Raw genomic sequence first — 14,666 nt, 5'->3', positions numbered from 1 at the left:
TAACAAAAATATTATAACTGTAAATTGTAGATTAAGGTGGCTATATAATGTACTCTCATATACATTAGAGTGTGCAGTAGAATTTGGTTTTAAATGGCTGAAAGGGAATTTTAAATACATGAGAGAGGTCACTGAAATATGTGATATAAGGGTTTCTAGGGAGATCACTTGCTATTCTAAAAGAGCACAGTAATGACTGAAACCAAATTAATTATGTTTTGTAATCACAAATCTAGCATATATACATACACACACATATATATACATATATATTTTTTTTTCCCCCACACAATAAACTGAAATTGCTGACCTCCATCCTCACTTGGACTTTGCGACTCTTGGGTACAAAATGAAGAACTAGTCAACTAGAAACTAAAAATGAAAGTTTTAATGAGGCGCAAAAATCCCATATTTTACTTAGGGAAAAAAATAATTTTCCCCCTTAGAATGTACTAAAAAAGTTCCCTAATCTTTTCCATGGTCTATTTGCATTCTACCAAATCATACTTTCAATCATCACCAAGATTTACATCTAATATTATTTACTGATTACTACAAAATGCAGGGAAACTTGTACAAAGATTCTCCCACTAGCTCTCTGAACATCAAATTCGAAAGGCAGAAATTTTTGTACATTAGATTGAAATTAAATAACCAGAGGTTAAAATATGGAGCAGAGGGATGCCAGTCAAATCTCACATCACAATCAAAACCCGCATCTGGGGTGAAGCCAGGCCTCTGCCACCAGCAGCCTTCCCAGAACTCACTGCCTGGCCCCCTGAGTGTCCCTCGCCCTAGCATGGCTGGTTACATGGACCCCACTCTCTCTGCAATGCACTGCAAGTCATCCCCACAGTGGCAGCCCCCCAACCCACACGCAGAGTGTTTTAGAGAACGCCATATAAATAAATAGCCGGTCTACCTAGACTCTTGGTCTCTTCAGGACAGCCTAACTTTGAAGGTGCCTAAGTTCAACTGCTGACATACAGAAAGAAAATGAAATGTCCTTTTAGCACAGCATAGGTAATTAATATGCAATCCTAATTAAAGACAGAATGCACATTAGGCAGTTTCTATGAGAGGCTTTCATCCCATTAAGATTATTATATAAAAGTGATTTTTTCCCAAAGTTTAATTTACTCATACTAATGTATCTTATACAGAAAACTCATTTCTAAATGACTTTTAAAGCTACTATTTTAGCTTTTAGGTAACGAAATATCATAAAGAATGTTCATCTGTAAGAAATATTTTTAGTAGAATTCATCATCTGAACAAAATGCTGACAACCCAACCATACAAATATTGAGTTAAATAATTACTTTAAAAGCTTCTCATACTGACAGTCACATATTTTTACCTTGAGAAGGTATGTGGGAATATTGCTGAAATCCACAGGCAACTTCAAAAGGAAGCGAGCTGAAAATTCACCAGTCTGCAGAAGGAAAGGTATAATAATAAGATTAAAAATCTTATTAATTAAAAATCAAAAATAGATTGCTAAGTGACGATGATAGCCAAGGCCATAAGTTCAACCTGTTCAAAATACAGGCATCATCAATGTGGGTTTCCTCACATTAGGAAAGAAAAGAAGGTTGCAAAGTAAGGGAAAATCAAAAAGAATTTATAGATTATTAGTTACTAAAAAACAATATGAATTTTTTAAATCTGCATTTTAAATAGACAATAAAATTATAACGCAGTGGTAGTACCTTTTTGTTTCTTAAAAGTATGAAAAGAGTACATAAATATATAATTATCATTTTTACAATTCCCAACAATTTATTAAAGCATTCAGACCACTTCACTAACATTTATAGCCCACAAGGCTGATGCCATCTATCACCATCCTTTTGTATTACAGTGTGTCTGGAAGTCCACACAAAGGTCAAACATTCACCCATGGAAAACAGTGCCTCAGAGGTATCCCAAATAAGTTTCCAATCTCCTAACAGTCCATGAATATCATTATCATCAACTCATATTCTTCAGTAACTCCCTCTATGAACGAAACCCTCTCTACAGGACAGACATACAGAGGCTTGGCAATTTGAAACGTCTAACTAAGCTGTTAACTAACAGTTTCTATTTGCTAAAAGAGCAAATTCACGTCAAAGAAAAGCATTTCCCTCTCCATCTTTATGATGGGAAAGACTAGAAGAATCAGTTTTCTAAATGCTGTCACCGTCCAGAGGAGGAGCTTTCCAGCTAGGCCATGCAGAGACACAGACGGTCAAAGGCAGCACAGACATGGCTGAGTCAGTGTAGCCGGCCTTCCATCCTGCTTCACCACAAGTGTGCAGCATTGCTTGGAATTTGGGCATAGTGAGTTTTGCTTAGACGAGTTTGACCAAAGAACTTCTGGGATGATCTGGAACTACCATAAAGAGTGCGTCTCTACCCTTTTCTTACTGTGACTGCCAAGGAGCTCCCGATATCTCCACTGCCCTCCCTGCTTTAAAAATGAGTGGCACAAACTCCCCAAATGACATCTTGAACATCACATGCATCTACCGCAGTTTAACGGACAGGTGGGTACCTGCACACAGCATTCAACAGCCTGCCATGCACACCTCCTATCGATGGCAGCACAGCAGCCGCCACACTCTCCTACAAACCTAGTACTGGTCCTAATTTTAAATCTCTGACCTGAGAGTTTGGACACGTAGATGGAAACATAAACCTTGAGCTCTGAAGAGAACAAAGATCGCTGACTTGCTCACTGTTTGCTGTACTGCTTGCAACGTCTTTTAACCTACATCAACCCCGGGCTAAGGACAGGGCATTTGTTCATCACCACAAGCCTAACCCTGTGACAGGAAGGGCAGAAAGGGGGAGTGGATGACAGAATCAAAGCTGAGGCAAGCCACTGTGCCACCAGAAATGCCCACAATGGGAACAGACTGATGCTCAGAGCTGAGCAGCTGTTTTGGCATTGAATGCCATCACCACAGGCCACCTATAATCCAACACTTATGAGGCTAGTTCAGGGCCACTGAGGATCTGGAAATAGCACATCATGGTGGGAGAGAGAAGGTTTGTGAGATCTTAATATAATTCTTGCCTTCTGTCATAGTCCAAGATTACCAGAGAGGTGTGGATTTGGTATTATGGCAAGCTCCTGGAGGACTCTAAAACTAACATACTCCGTAGAGTGGTTCTTTGGCTCAAGACACAGCTGGACCCATACGAGTTAAAGTACAGGGGGGTCAAACTTCGAAAGAGTAAGAACAGAGGCAGCACGTAACAGCAGAGGGTCAAATAGGCGCTTGTAAGAGGGACAGTGACCGCAGGGAGAGCTTGAGGGTGGGGAAGGGAAAGCAGAAGAAGCACTCACCAGGGAAAATGCCTTCCCAATAACTGCCCCACTCTTCTTTTCCTACATACATAATCGACTTCCCCCAGTACTCAGTCACTCCCGCAGCGTGCAAACTCCTTTGTAAAAGTCTCCATTTCATTGGTTTCAGCTCCTTCTTCAGCCCCCATCTCCCTTCGACTAGGCAAAATACTCTCCTGCAAAGGATTAGTCTGTATTGGAGGTCCCATTTCCTCTCTTATTACTCAAATCTCTCCAGTCAGCCTCTGCCCCACAGCCTTCCACAAAAGCAGCTAATCACGGTCACCTGTGGCCTCTCCAAGCCAAGTCCAGTGGTCACATCACAGTCTTCACTCAGTGCTCTTGCTGCCTTTCCTGGAACATTCTTCATTTGTTCCAGAGTTCCATTTTCCAGAATCTTCTCTACTTCACTGGCCCTCCCTCTGGTTCCATCCACTTCTGAACTAACGCTAAGACCCAGTGATCTCATTCAAGCTCATGACTTGCACATTTCATATCACTAGTCCAGACCTTTTCCTAATTCACATTCAGTTTCTCCAACGGCCACAAACATAGCCAAATTCCTGACTTTGTGTTCTTCCCTGATCCATATTCCTAGTTTAGTAAATGGCAATTCCATTCTTTCAGTTCCTGAGACCAAAACTTCGGAGGCATCTTTGACTCCTATCTTTCTCTCTCATCCTACATTCCAAGTGGCAGCAAATTCCATTGACTCTTCCTTCAAAGTACATCCTGCTTCGGACTGTCTCTGGCCCCTCCACAGCCTCTGAGCCGAGCCTCCACCACCTCCCCCGACGATACCACTGCCCCACTGCTGCAGCCCTTGCTCGCCTGCAGGGTCTTCTCATGACAACGGCCATGATCCTCTCAGCACATCGGTCAGACTGTGATCCACGTTTGCTCAAACTCTCAGATGGTGGGGATTTCGTCCTTTACTGAGTAATCTGACAAGGTAAGAATTGAGCAAAGATTGGAAAAAGGTGAGGAAGCAAGCCATGTGGATTGGGAGAAAAGACGTCCCAAGCAAAGAGCGCAGCACTGTAAAGGGCTGGCGCAAGAGGCAGTGCGCCTCCAGGTCCAGGACTACAGGAAAGCAGGGCCTCCCAGCACCGCTCACCTCCGCTGACCCATGCGCCCCTTCCCTGTCCTCCAGCCACAGCAGCTCCGAAACCCCAGGAGAACAGCAGCAACCATCCATAAGGTCAGTGAGCACTAAAACCACACTTGTCCAGTTGTTCCTGGGCCCTTCAACAAGTATACGGGACCCCAAGAGGCTGGAGAAGGGAGTTGAAGGCACAATGATAAACCAAATCCAACTCATTTCTTCCTCATTTCAAGCTATAGAGGCAAACCACCTACCAATAAATAAAAAGCCATTTCTATCTACTAGTGTAGTGTCAATCTGTAAGTTAAAATTTTAAAACTTTTAGTTTATTAAATTCAAATGCTCTTTCACACACACACACACACACACACACGCACACACACTTGAAAACAACAAGAGGAGTGAAATGTAGGATTTTAAAACTTAAAAGAAAACGTGTACATATAAGGTGATAGGAAAGATAATTACATATTTAGCACTTGGACCCATTTGAACTCATTATTTTAGCCCATGTTTTGCATTTCAGTTCTTTTGCCCTATTTTACTCTGTATGATATATTTTTATTCTACCAGCTATTTTACACCAACATTCCTTTAAAAACTCTCTGATGATCCCTGCTTTATCCTTTTTCAAGATGTTGAACCTAGAATTAATATAAATTTGTGTTTATTGGCAAGAAGCTGATTTATACAACTAAAGACATACTAAGAGAAATGTTGGACCCGGGACTAAACAAATTTTTGTTTATAAGCAACAGGCTGATTTATAACTAAACACATAATAAAAGAAACTTAAGATTATGAAGGGAATTTTTCTACTGGAAACCATAAAAGCATTTTTTTTACCTCCTACTGTCAAGCCTACCATGCATTCTTTATTTTGCCATTAAAAAAATAGAGCAAAAGAAAACTTATCACTTGTTTCTGGCAGCACTAGAAATGCTGAAAACTAAGACTCAAGAATTCAGTTTTTCAGTTCTGGTACTGATTTTCCTTGTGACCTATAAGTGAATCTTCCTCTGTAAAACTGAGAAAATGGCAATTTAAAACATATCTTTTTCTTTTTCTTTTTTTCCTGAGTTGGAGTCTCACTCCTTCACCCAGGTTGGAGTGCAGTGGCATGCATGCTCATGGCCACCCCAGAGTCGACCTGCTGGGCTCTGGCAATCCTTCCGCCTCAGCCTTCCGAGTAGCCAGAACTACAGGCATGCACTACCACGCCTGGCTATTTTTTATTTTATTGTAGAGACGAAGTTTCGCCAAGTTGCCCAGGCTGGTCTCAAATCCACAGGCTCAAGCAATCCACTCGCCTTAGCCTCCCAAAGTGCTAGGATTACAAAAAACAAATCTTAATGTAAAATTTAAGTTAAAAACATTTCAGGCAGAGCAAAATGTAAGTGAAAATTCTACTCTACTTCAAACAATGTCTTTCTGTGTTTTATTTTATTTATTTAATTTTTTTGAGTTGGAGTCTCACTCCGTCGCCCAGACTGAAGCACGGGGAACGCTCACAGTCAGTCCAGCATCGACCTACTGGGCTCCGGCGATCCTTCCACCTCAGTCTTCCAAGTAGTCGAGACTATAGGCACGTGCTGCCACGCCGAGCTAATTTTTTATTTATTGTAGAGACGAGGTCTCACCAAGTTGTCCAGGCTGGTCTTGAACCCGCGGGCTCAGGTAATCCACTCACCTCCGCTTCCCAAAGTGCTGGGATTACAGGCTGAGTCACTGAGCCCGGCCTCTTTGTGTTTTTATATTTGCAGTTTCAACTGTTCAATTTACGGTCACTCTGTTGTAATGTCAAGGACTGCTTCCACAGTAATCTTTCTTGTAAGCTAAAAACGAGACATTTCAATGCAGCCAAGTGAACAGAACAATTAGATTTTTTTGTCAGTCGGTGGTCAAATCTCTCAGATAGACGTGGAAAATTATCTAACCTCTAAAACGCCAGCCTTTCTGCCAAGTGCCTCAATAGCAATTTCCTCGGCATTAGCAAGAAATACGTGTACTCCTTCTGTGCCAGGTTATAGTATGCTGGCAAGTAGCTTAAACTAACAAGACTCTACGTTTTGGCAATTCATTAGTCTAAGCTTTTCTTCCAGTAATCACAGCTGTGTCACAGTTTTCTTCTTCCTTTGGAAGTGACAAGTAGACACCTTGTACAAAATGGACTTCACAGCAAACTGGATGATGTTGGAGACCACCATCCTTAGTGATCAGAGTGAACTGAATGCCGCATGTTCTCATTCACAAGCAGGCCCTGAACACTAGTCACTTGAGCATAAGGGAGGGAGCAGCAGTCACTGGGCACTGTCTGGGAGTTGGGAGAGGACACAACAACATAAAGGATACCTAACCCAAACCAGGGGAAGTGAGGGCCAGTGGGGGGCCCAGACTTCGCCTGCATGCAGCTTACTTGTGTAGTTAACCCTTACTTGTACCCCACATCTCTATAATAAAATAAAATTTAAAAAAAAAAATGGAGTCCTAACTTTTGCTGGTGGCAAACTGGCAAGGCTGACACTTCAAATGGACTCTGACAAACAACAAGCCTGAATCAGAAGACTGTCTCTCCACACAGGCATTACATACACACGTGGTAAGTCCAACTTTGTCTAATTCGGAGTCTAGACTTCATGAAACGTTGCCTGAGATATATTATTGCTCAGAAGATGCAATTCATTTATCCCTATTTTAGAAATTAGAAAACTGAGCCGGGTCAGTGGCTCAGCCTCTAATCCCGCATCTTTGGGAGGTTGAGGTGAGTGGATTGCCTCAGCCCGCGGGTTCAAGACCCGCCTGGGCAACTTGGCGAGACCTCATCTCTACAACAAATCAAAAATTAGCCAAGCATGGTAGCGTGTGCCTGTAGTTCCAGCTACTTGGAAGGCTGAGGCAGAAGGATCGCCAGAACCTAGCAGGTTGAGGCTGCAGTGGCCGGGAGCAGCCACTGCACTCCAATCTGGGCAACAGAGTGAGACTACAACTCAAAAAAAAAAAAAGAAACAAGAAATTAAAAAACCGAAGCTAGAACACTCAAGAAAACTGCCTACTGTCACCAGGGGATTAATAGTCACAGAGGCAAAAGCTCAGGACTCAAGAGGCACCCTGCAACCATGGCTGTGTGTCGAGAGCCTACCAGGTGTCAGGCACCACACTAGGCACTGCAAGGACAGTAAGAGAGGCAGGACCTCCGCCTGTCTAGTGGAGGAAGCAGGTGTTAATCAAAATAATCACGCCTATAAATCACAACCTGTGACAACCGCTATCAAGGAGCAGAGTGCTCTGAGAGCAAATTTCAGGAAGACACAACTCGCCCAGGGAACTCAGAGGGAATATTTTAACAGCCAAGTCCAAGACCACGTGGAAAAATAAACCACACCGCCAGAAAAATCTGAAGAAGAAAAGCACCAAGAGGGGACTGTCTGCCCGGAAAGGTAAAGCACATTATAAAACACACTGAGGGCAACCCCCTCGGGTCCCCTCCCACTCAAGAGCTTTTCTGTCTTCTCAATAAATCCTGCTTTCTAAAACAAATACATAAATAAATAAAACACACTAAGCAGAGTATAGCAAGCCCTGAAATACACCAGACACATTTTTTATATGACTGATGACGCTGAGACAACTAGGGCACCATCTAGAAAAACAGTCAACTCGGATCCACATTTCACATCATGCACCAGGAGAAAGGCCAAATGGATTAAGGATTTCAGTATAAAAACTGAAAGCAGGGTAACCTCTTTCAAGTCCCCTCCTGCTGTGGGCGCTTCATAATAAATCTTACTTTCTAAAAATAGATAGACAGACAGACAGACAGATAGATAGATAGATAGATAGATAAAAACTGAAAGCACAGGCTGGGCATGGTGGCTCACGCCTGTCATCCCAGCACTTGGGGAAGCTGAGAGGAGAGGATTGCCTGAGTCTACAGGTTCAAGACCAGCCTGGGCACCATGGTGAGACCTCGTCTCTACAATAAATCAAAAATTAGCCAGGCATGGTAGCACATGTTTGTAATTCTGACTACTTGGAAGGCTGAGGTGGAAGGAGCACTGGAACCTAGCAGGTCAATGCTAAGGTGGCCATGAGCATTCCATGGCATTCCAGCCTGGGTGATGGACTGAGACTCGGACTCAAAAAACAAAACAAAACAAAACTGAAAGTATAGAAAGAAAAACATTGATGAATGTCTATAGCCTTGTAGCAGGGGATGTCTTTCTAGTATAAATCCATAGTCAGAAAGGAAAAGTCTGATAAACTTAACTACCTGAACATAAAAATTTTCTGAATGGAAAAAAAAAAAAGCACCATCAGCAAAGTCAAAAGACAAATGACAAACTGAGGAAAATATTTTGCAACTCTACATAAAGAGTTAAAAAACAAATCTTTAAAAAACTTGCTATCCATCACTCAATGTAAAGCAATAAACAAACTACTGTGTACATGTCAAAGGTTAAAAAAAAAAGAGTTAATGTCCTTAATGGAAAAAGCTGAAAAACCTAAGAGAAAAACCGACAAAGGATATACAGAAAAGAAATACTAATGACTTTCAAACATAGACAAAGATGCTCAGCCTCATTCAGGATAAGAGGAATGCAAATTAAGATGCAATTGAGCCAGGCTCAGTGGTTCAGCCTGTAATCCCGCGCCTTTGGGAGGACGAGGTGAGTGGATTGCCCGAGCCTGCGGGTTCGAGACCCGCCTGAGCAACGTGGTGAGACCTCATCTCTACAATAAATAAAAAATGAGCCGGCGTGGTAGTGCACACCTGTAGTTCCAGCTACTTGGAAGGCTGAGGCGGAAGGATTGCCAGAGCCCAGCACGTTGAGGCTGTGGTAGCTGGGAGAATCCACTGCACTCCAGTCTGGGTGACAGAGTGAGACTCCAACTTAAAAAAATAAAATAAAATAAAAGACGCAACTGAAATCCTATAACTTACCAAACAGACTGGCAGAAACCTGTCAGTACTTTAAATAAATCACTGCACTGTCTTTCTGTCTTCTCACCTCGGCTGTTTTTGATGAGAAGTTAGGGGTAACTCAAATAATTGTTTGGCTGTATATAAAGCAACATTTTCCTCTGGTCACAAAAGATTTTTCTCTTTATGTTTGGTTTTCAGCATTTTAACTATAATGTGCCTTGGGTTTTTTTTTTTCTTTGCATTTAGTCCAGCTGGGATTTGTTAAGCTTCCTGAATCTGTAAATTTATGTCTTTCACCATATTTGAAAATACAGGGGTGTTATTTCATGAAATATTTTCCTGCTCTCTCTCTCTTTCTCCTATCATGTCCTTCTAGGATTCCAGTGTCTTCCATATTAAATGTTTTGACACTGTCCCATGATAGCAAGGTTCTACTTTCTCTTCTTGCAAGTATCAATGCCCATCCAGCATCTGCCTCCTTTGATCTCTCTACAGTGCTTTCAGGTAGATTACTTTATGTTTTGTCCACAGAGCAGTTAGTTGATATCTGTGGAAGTGTTGACAGGAGATTGTTCAAAAAAATTAAAAATAGAATTACCATGTGATCTAGCAATTCCACTTTAGGCATATATTCAGATGAACACAAACCAGGATCTTGAAGAAATACCTGTATACCTACATTCAATGGAACATTATTCACAATAGCCAAGAGGTAGAAGCAACCCCAGTGTCCACTGAGGGATAAATGATAAATAAAACGTGTTAAAGACATACAATGGAATACTACGCAGCCTGAAAAAGGAAGGAAATCCTGTCACAGGCAACAATATGGATGAACCGCAAAGATATTATGCTAAGTGAAATAAGTCAGTCACAAAAGGACAAACACTGTATGACTCCACTCATATAAAGCATCTAAAGGAGTCAAAATCACAGAAACAGAAAGTAGAAAAGTGACTGCCACAGGCTGGGCAGGGGGAGGGAGGAGAAGTTAGTGTTTAATGGGTTTCAGTTTCAGTTTTGTAAGATGAAAAAGTTCTAGAGATCTGTGGTCAAGCAATATGAATATATTTAGCACAAATGAACTGTGTACTGAAAATCAGCAAAGATGGCAAATTTCGTGTTATGTGTCTCTCACTAAAACATAAATAAACAAATTTACAAAAGAATAAAAAAATTTTAAACTGAACATACAAAATAATTTGCAATAAGAATACATTTTAACCATGCTGATTCAAACATACTAATCATGTGTAAGACCTTGGAAATCATCTATTTTAAGAGAAAAAAAAAAACGAAAGAATAAAAGGGGAAGCACATTTAGCCCAAAGAAGACCTCAAAAAAGAAAAAGGAAGACCTCAAAGAATCAGCACAGAAAGGAGTACCTACATGTATTTGTGCTTAACTAGAGTTTACTGATTCATGCCTTCAACAAACGTTTGTGAGTGCCAGTTGTGTGCCAGGCACTGTTCCAAGTGTTTGGAATCTATCAGTGAGCAAAATAAGGATCCCTGCCCTCTGGAGATTGTACATTCCAGTGGGAGGGACACATACCGAAAACATGAATACATGTGGTGGGTACCCTCCACCGATCCCTGGTATTCATACCGTTATGTAATTCTTTGTGTGTGTGTGTGTGTGTGTGTGTGTGTGTGTGTGTGTGTGTGTGTGTGTGTGTGTGTGTGTGTGTTGGGGGAAGGTGCTGGACCTAACAGATGGAATGCAGCAAAAGAAATGGGATGTCACTTTTAAGACGAGGTTATAAAAGACCGCCATTCTGTCTGGCTCACACATGCTCCCCCTCACTCTCTCCTGCCTCTGGCTCTGATGAAGCAACTGTCCTCATATGAGCTGCCCCACCGAGAGGCAGGGGGCTGAAGGCAGCCTCCAGACAACGGCCAGCACTGAACTGAGGCCCTTGGCTCAACAGCACGCAGGGCTGAGTCATGCCAACAACCCCATGAACGGATTTATAATGAGCTTACCGCCAGCTGAGCCTTGAGATGACTACAGCCCTGGCCAACGCTTCACGCACAACCCGTGAAAGACCCTGAGGCAAAGGGTCTATACAGATTCCTGACAAGCAAAATTATGGTAATAAATGGTATTTTAAGCCACAAACTTTGGAATGACTATTTTACACAGCGACATACAACTAATACATTAATTATATGGCATGTAAAAAGAGATGGAAAAAGAATGTGGGCAAAGTCAAGGCTGAGAGAGAGGGTGCGGGTGCAAGCTGCCATTTTGAAAGGGGTATCACAAAGATAGACTCGTAAATGTCTACAGCAGCACCTTCGTGAAAGTCAAGAAGTGGGAACAACCCAGATGTCCCATACTGGTAAATGGATAGACAAAATGTGGTCTGTCTGTCCATGAAATATCACTCAGCCATAAACAGAAATGAAGTACTGAGACATACAGTAACATGGAAGGACCTCAGCCCTCTTATGCTAAGTTAAAAAGTCAGTCACAGCCGGGCTCGGTGGCTCAGCCTGTAATCCCGCGCCTTTGGGAGGCTGAGGTGAGTGGATTGCCTGAGCCTGTGGATTCGAGACTCGCCTGGGCCGCGAGACCTCACCTCTACAATAAATCAAAAAATCAGCCGGGCATGGTAGCGCATGCCTGTAATTCCGGCTACTCGGAAGGCTGAGGAGGAAAGATCGCCGGAGCCCAGCAGGTCGAGGCTGCAGTGGCCGGAAGCGGCCACTGCACTCCAGTATGGGCAACAAAGTGAGACTCCAACTCTCAAAAAAAAAAAAGTCAGTCACAAGACACCTCGTACACTATGATTCCATGACAAGAAATACTCAGAAAAACTCAGAAAAGAAAATCTATAAGGATAGGACGTGGTGTAGCAGCTGTCTGGGGCTGGAGGTGAATGGACACAAGGGATTCCTGCTGAGGAGCAGAACCATTCTACAACTGGAGCACAGTGGTGGCGGCTCAAATCAGTCAGTTTACTGAAAACCACTCAAATGTACACTTGAAACTGGTAAATTTAGGAAAAGTAAATTGTATCTTTAAAAAGTTACTTTAAGGATTGGCAGTAGTAGGATACTACCGGGGTGACGGTGGAGGGGAGGACACACCATCAATAAGGGCACCTGATCTCAAACCAGATGAAGTGGGGGGGCACCTGATCTCAAACCAGGTGAAGTGGGGACCAAAGGGAGGCCCAAACTTTACCCGTATGATGACTACTTGTATACCTCATCCTGAATTGTGCCCCGTATCTTTAAAATAAAAAAAGTGCTTTAAAAAACTGAGAGTGTTACCAGGGTATCATCAAGAGTATAACATTCGTAAACACGTGGAGGCAGAAGGGTATCAGCCGTGTGCACATCTGGGGCCACGTGCTAGACTACACAGAGTGCATGCCAAGAGCCTGAGGCAGGAACCCACCCAGTGTGTCTGTAGCACAGCGAGGGTGTCAGCGTGGCTGGAGTGGGATTTGAGAGAAGAAAGTAGAAGGTGTACAGAGAGAAGCAAAGATGGGTAGAAGATGGCGATAACATGAATCAAAGGTCTTTTACACCACTGGAAGGGCTTTTATCATGAGAGAAAAAAAGAGAAGCACACGAAGGTTCGGGCAGAGGAATGACATGATCTGACCCGTATTTTTAAAGGATCACAGAATGTCAACACATTATAAAAAGAAAACATAAAGGTCCCATTAAGCTGCCTGCCTCCGCAGTTACTGGCCTTTCTTATCTGACTGGGATGCTAGAGAAATCCTCCTTGAAAGGAGGAGAAATTCATCAGCGTCTCAAAACGTGGCCAGCAAGCCCCTGCATCAGAACCTACATACATGGGGCCATCACACATTCAGGACCTCAGGCTCCACCCCCAAATGCTGAGTGTCTGGGGCTGGGGATGAAACTCCGAATTTTACAAACTCCTCAAGTGGTATCTTTGAGAAGTACAATGAAGCAGATACACATCAAAGTCCCTTCAAACTCTAAAGATTAGAAAGAACACAGGTTACTTAAACCATGTTCATCTAAAGAGATGACTAGGGCTTACAATAAATGGACATCTGGACTGAGTATTCTTATTTTATTACAGATTAAATGACCTTTTTCCCCATTCTCAAAAATTCTTACCCAGTTGTTTTTTTTCCCAGCATAAATTTCCATGTTTTCTCCATACTGTGGCTCTTCCAGTAACGTCTGGTATTCAAACATGAGGCGGGAGCTCTCCCGGAGGCGGCTACATTGAAACTGGTGATACTGTTGCACGAGTTCCTTCACCACCAGCAAGAGGCATTCAGGATTGGAAGGATTCCAGGAGGCAAGATTCTGTAGGAGCCATAAGCAAAAGACTAGTTAAAAAATGCATTTTCATATAATCCCAGCACCACATTCACACATCAATATAGAGGAAAAGAGAAATAAAAAACTAAAAGGAGGATTTCACGGTTTAAAAAAAAAAAAAACTAAAGGGAACAGACTATTCCCAATTAGCCATGAAACCAGAGATGAAATTAGAAGAGTCTTTTGATACTGGTGATTTCTCCTGCCTTCTAAAAATCCTTGTAGAAAAACCAAGGAGAAATTCCATCATGAATAGGCAGAAACAGTAAAGCGTAAAGGAGGGTAGTAACAAAACCAGAAACCTAAATATCCTAGAAGACCATAATTTTAGCCCTGGAGACTTAATTTGCTTCTTATTCTTTTCTAATTTAAATGTTGTTCACTCTCTACCTAAATTCAGCATTATATGCTATAGTAATTCAACTGAGACCCACAGAGAATCTGTGTCTGTAACACCAGATATAAATAAATGCTCTGTAAACACTGGAGTCTCGCAGAAATGCAAGCACAATGGGGAGGGCTTAGTCTGAAAGGCTGGGGATGGAGCAGAGACAGCGGAGATGTCTGCCAGGTGCCGGAGCCTAAATCTGCAGGCTCATCCCTCTGCCTAAATCTGCAGGCTCATCCCTCTGCTTTGAGCGCACAGGAAACACGCAGCCATTCGGCCCACAGTGCAATCACACTCAGGATTTCAAGAGACAGTCACACCTCAGTATGAGAAGTCCACCATGTACACTTCTAATTTTGTCACACAGACTATCAAAAAGGTATGTACTCATGGGTTGGGACCAAACATGCACAGTTTTTATGACTTCATCAAGGACATTCTTAAGTGAACTGGCTTTTTTTTTTTTACTGAGACTGTATGGTGATGGAGAACACAGTAACTACTGATGCAACTGGATGCCTGCCTTGGTTAATACAAAGGTACCAGTTTTACTTGTTTACAGCTGTACTGCCTCTGCAGTACAAATACAAGC

General features: G+C 42.4%; 1 protein-coding gene across 1 annotated transcript in view; it reads right to left on the bottom strand.

Annotated features, from left to right (window-relative positions):
- Positions 1-14,666, bottom strand: part of BABAM2 (BRISC and BRCA1 A complex member 2) — a 341,663-nt gene that overhangs the window by 184,797 nt on the left and 142,200 nt on the right. Inside the window, exons 4-5 of the mRNA XM_021706289.1 lie at positions 13,477-13,671; positions 1,361-1,435 (exon numbers count right to left, since the gene is read on the bottom strand). Of these exons, the coding sequence (XP_021561964.1) occupies positions 1,361-1,435; positions 13,477-13,671 (270 nt within the window). The remainder of the gene's footprint in view (positions 1-1,360; positions 1,436-13,476; positions 13,672-14,666) is intronic.

The sequence above is a fragment of the Carlito syrichta genome, unplaced genomic scaffold (genome assembly GCF_000164805.1).
Source record: "Carlito syrichta isolate Samal-C Ts95f unplaced genomic scaffold, Tarsius_syrichta-2.0.1 Scaffold315403, whole genome shotgun sequence".
In the NCBI taxonomy this organism is placed as follows: Eukaryota; Metazoa; Chordata; class Mammalia; order Primates; family Tarsiidae; genus Carlito; species Carlito syrichta.
The sequence above is the reverse complement of the archived record's forward strand: the minus strand, read 5'-3'. Positions and strand labels throughout refer to the sequence as shown.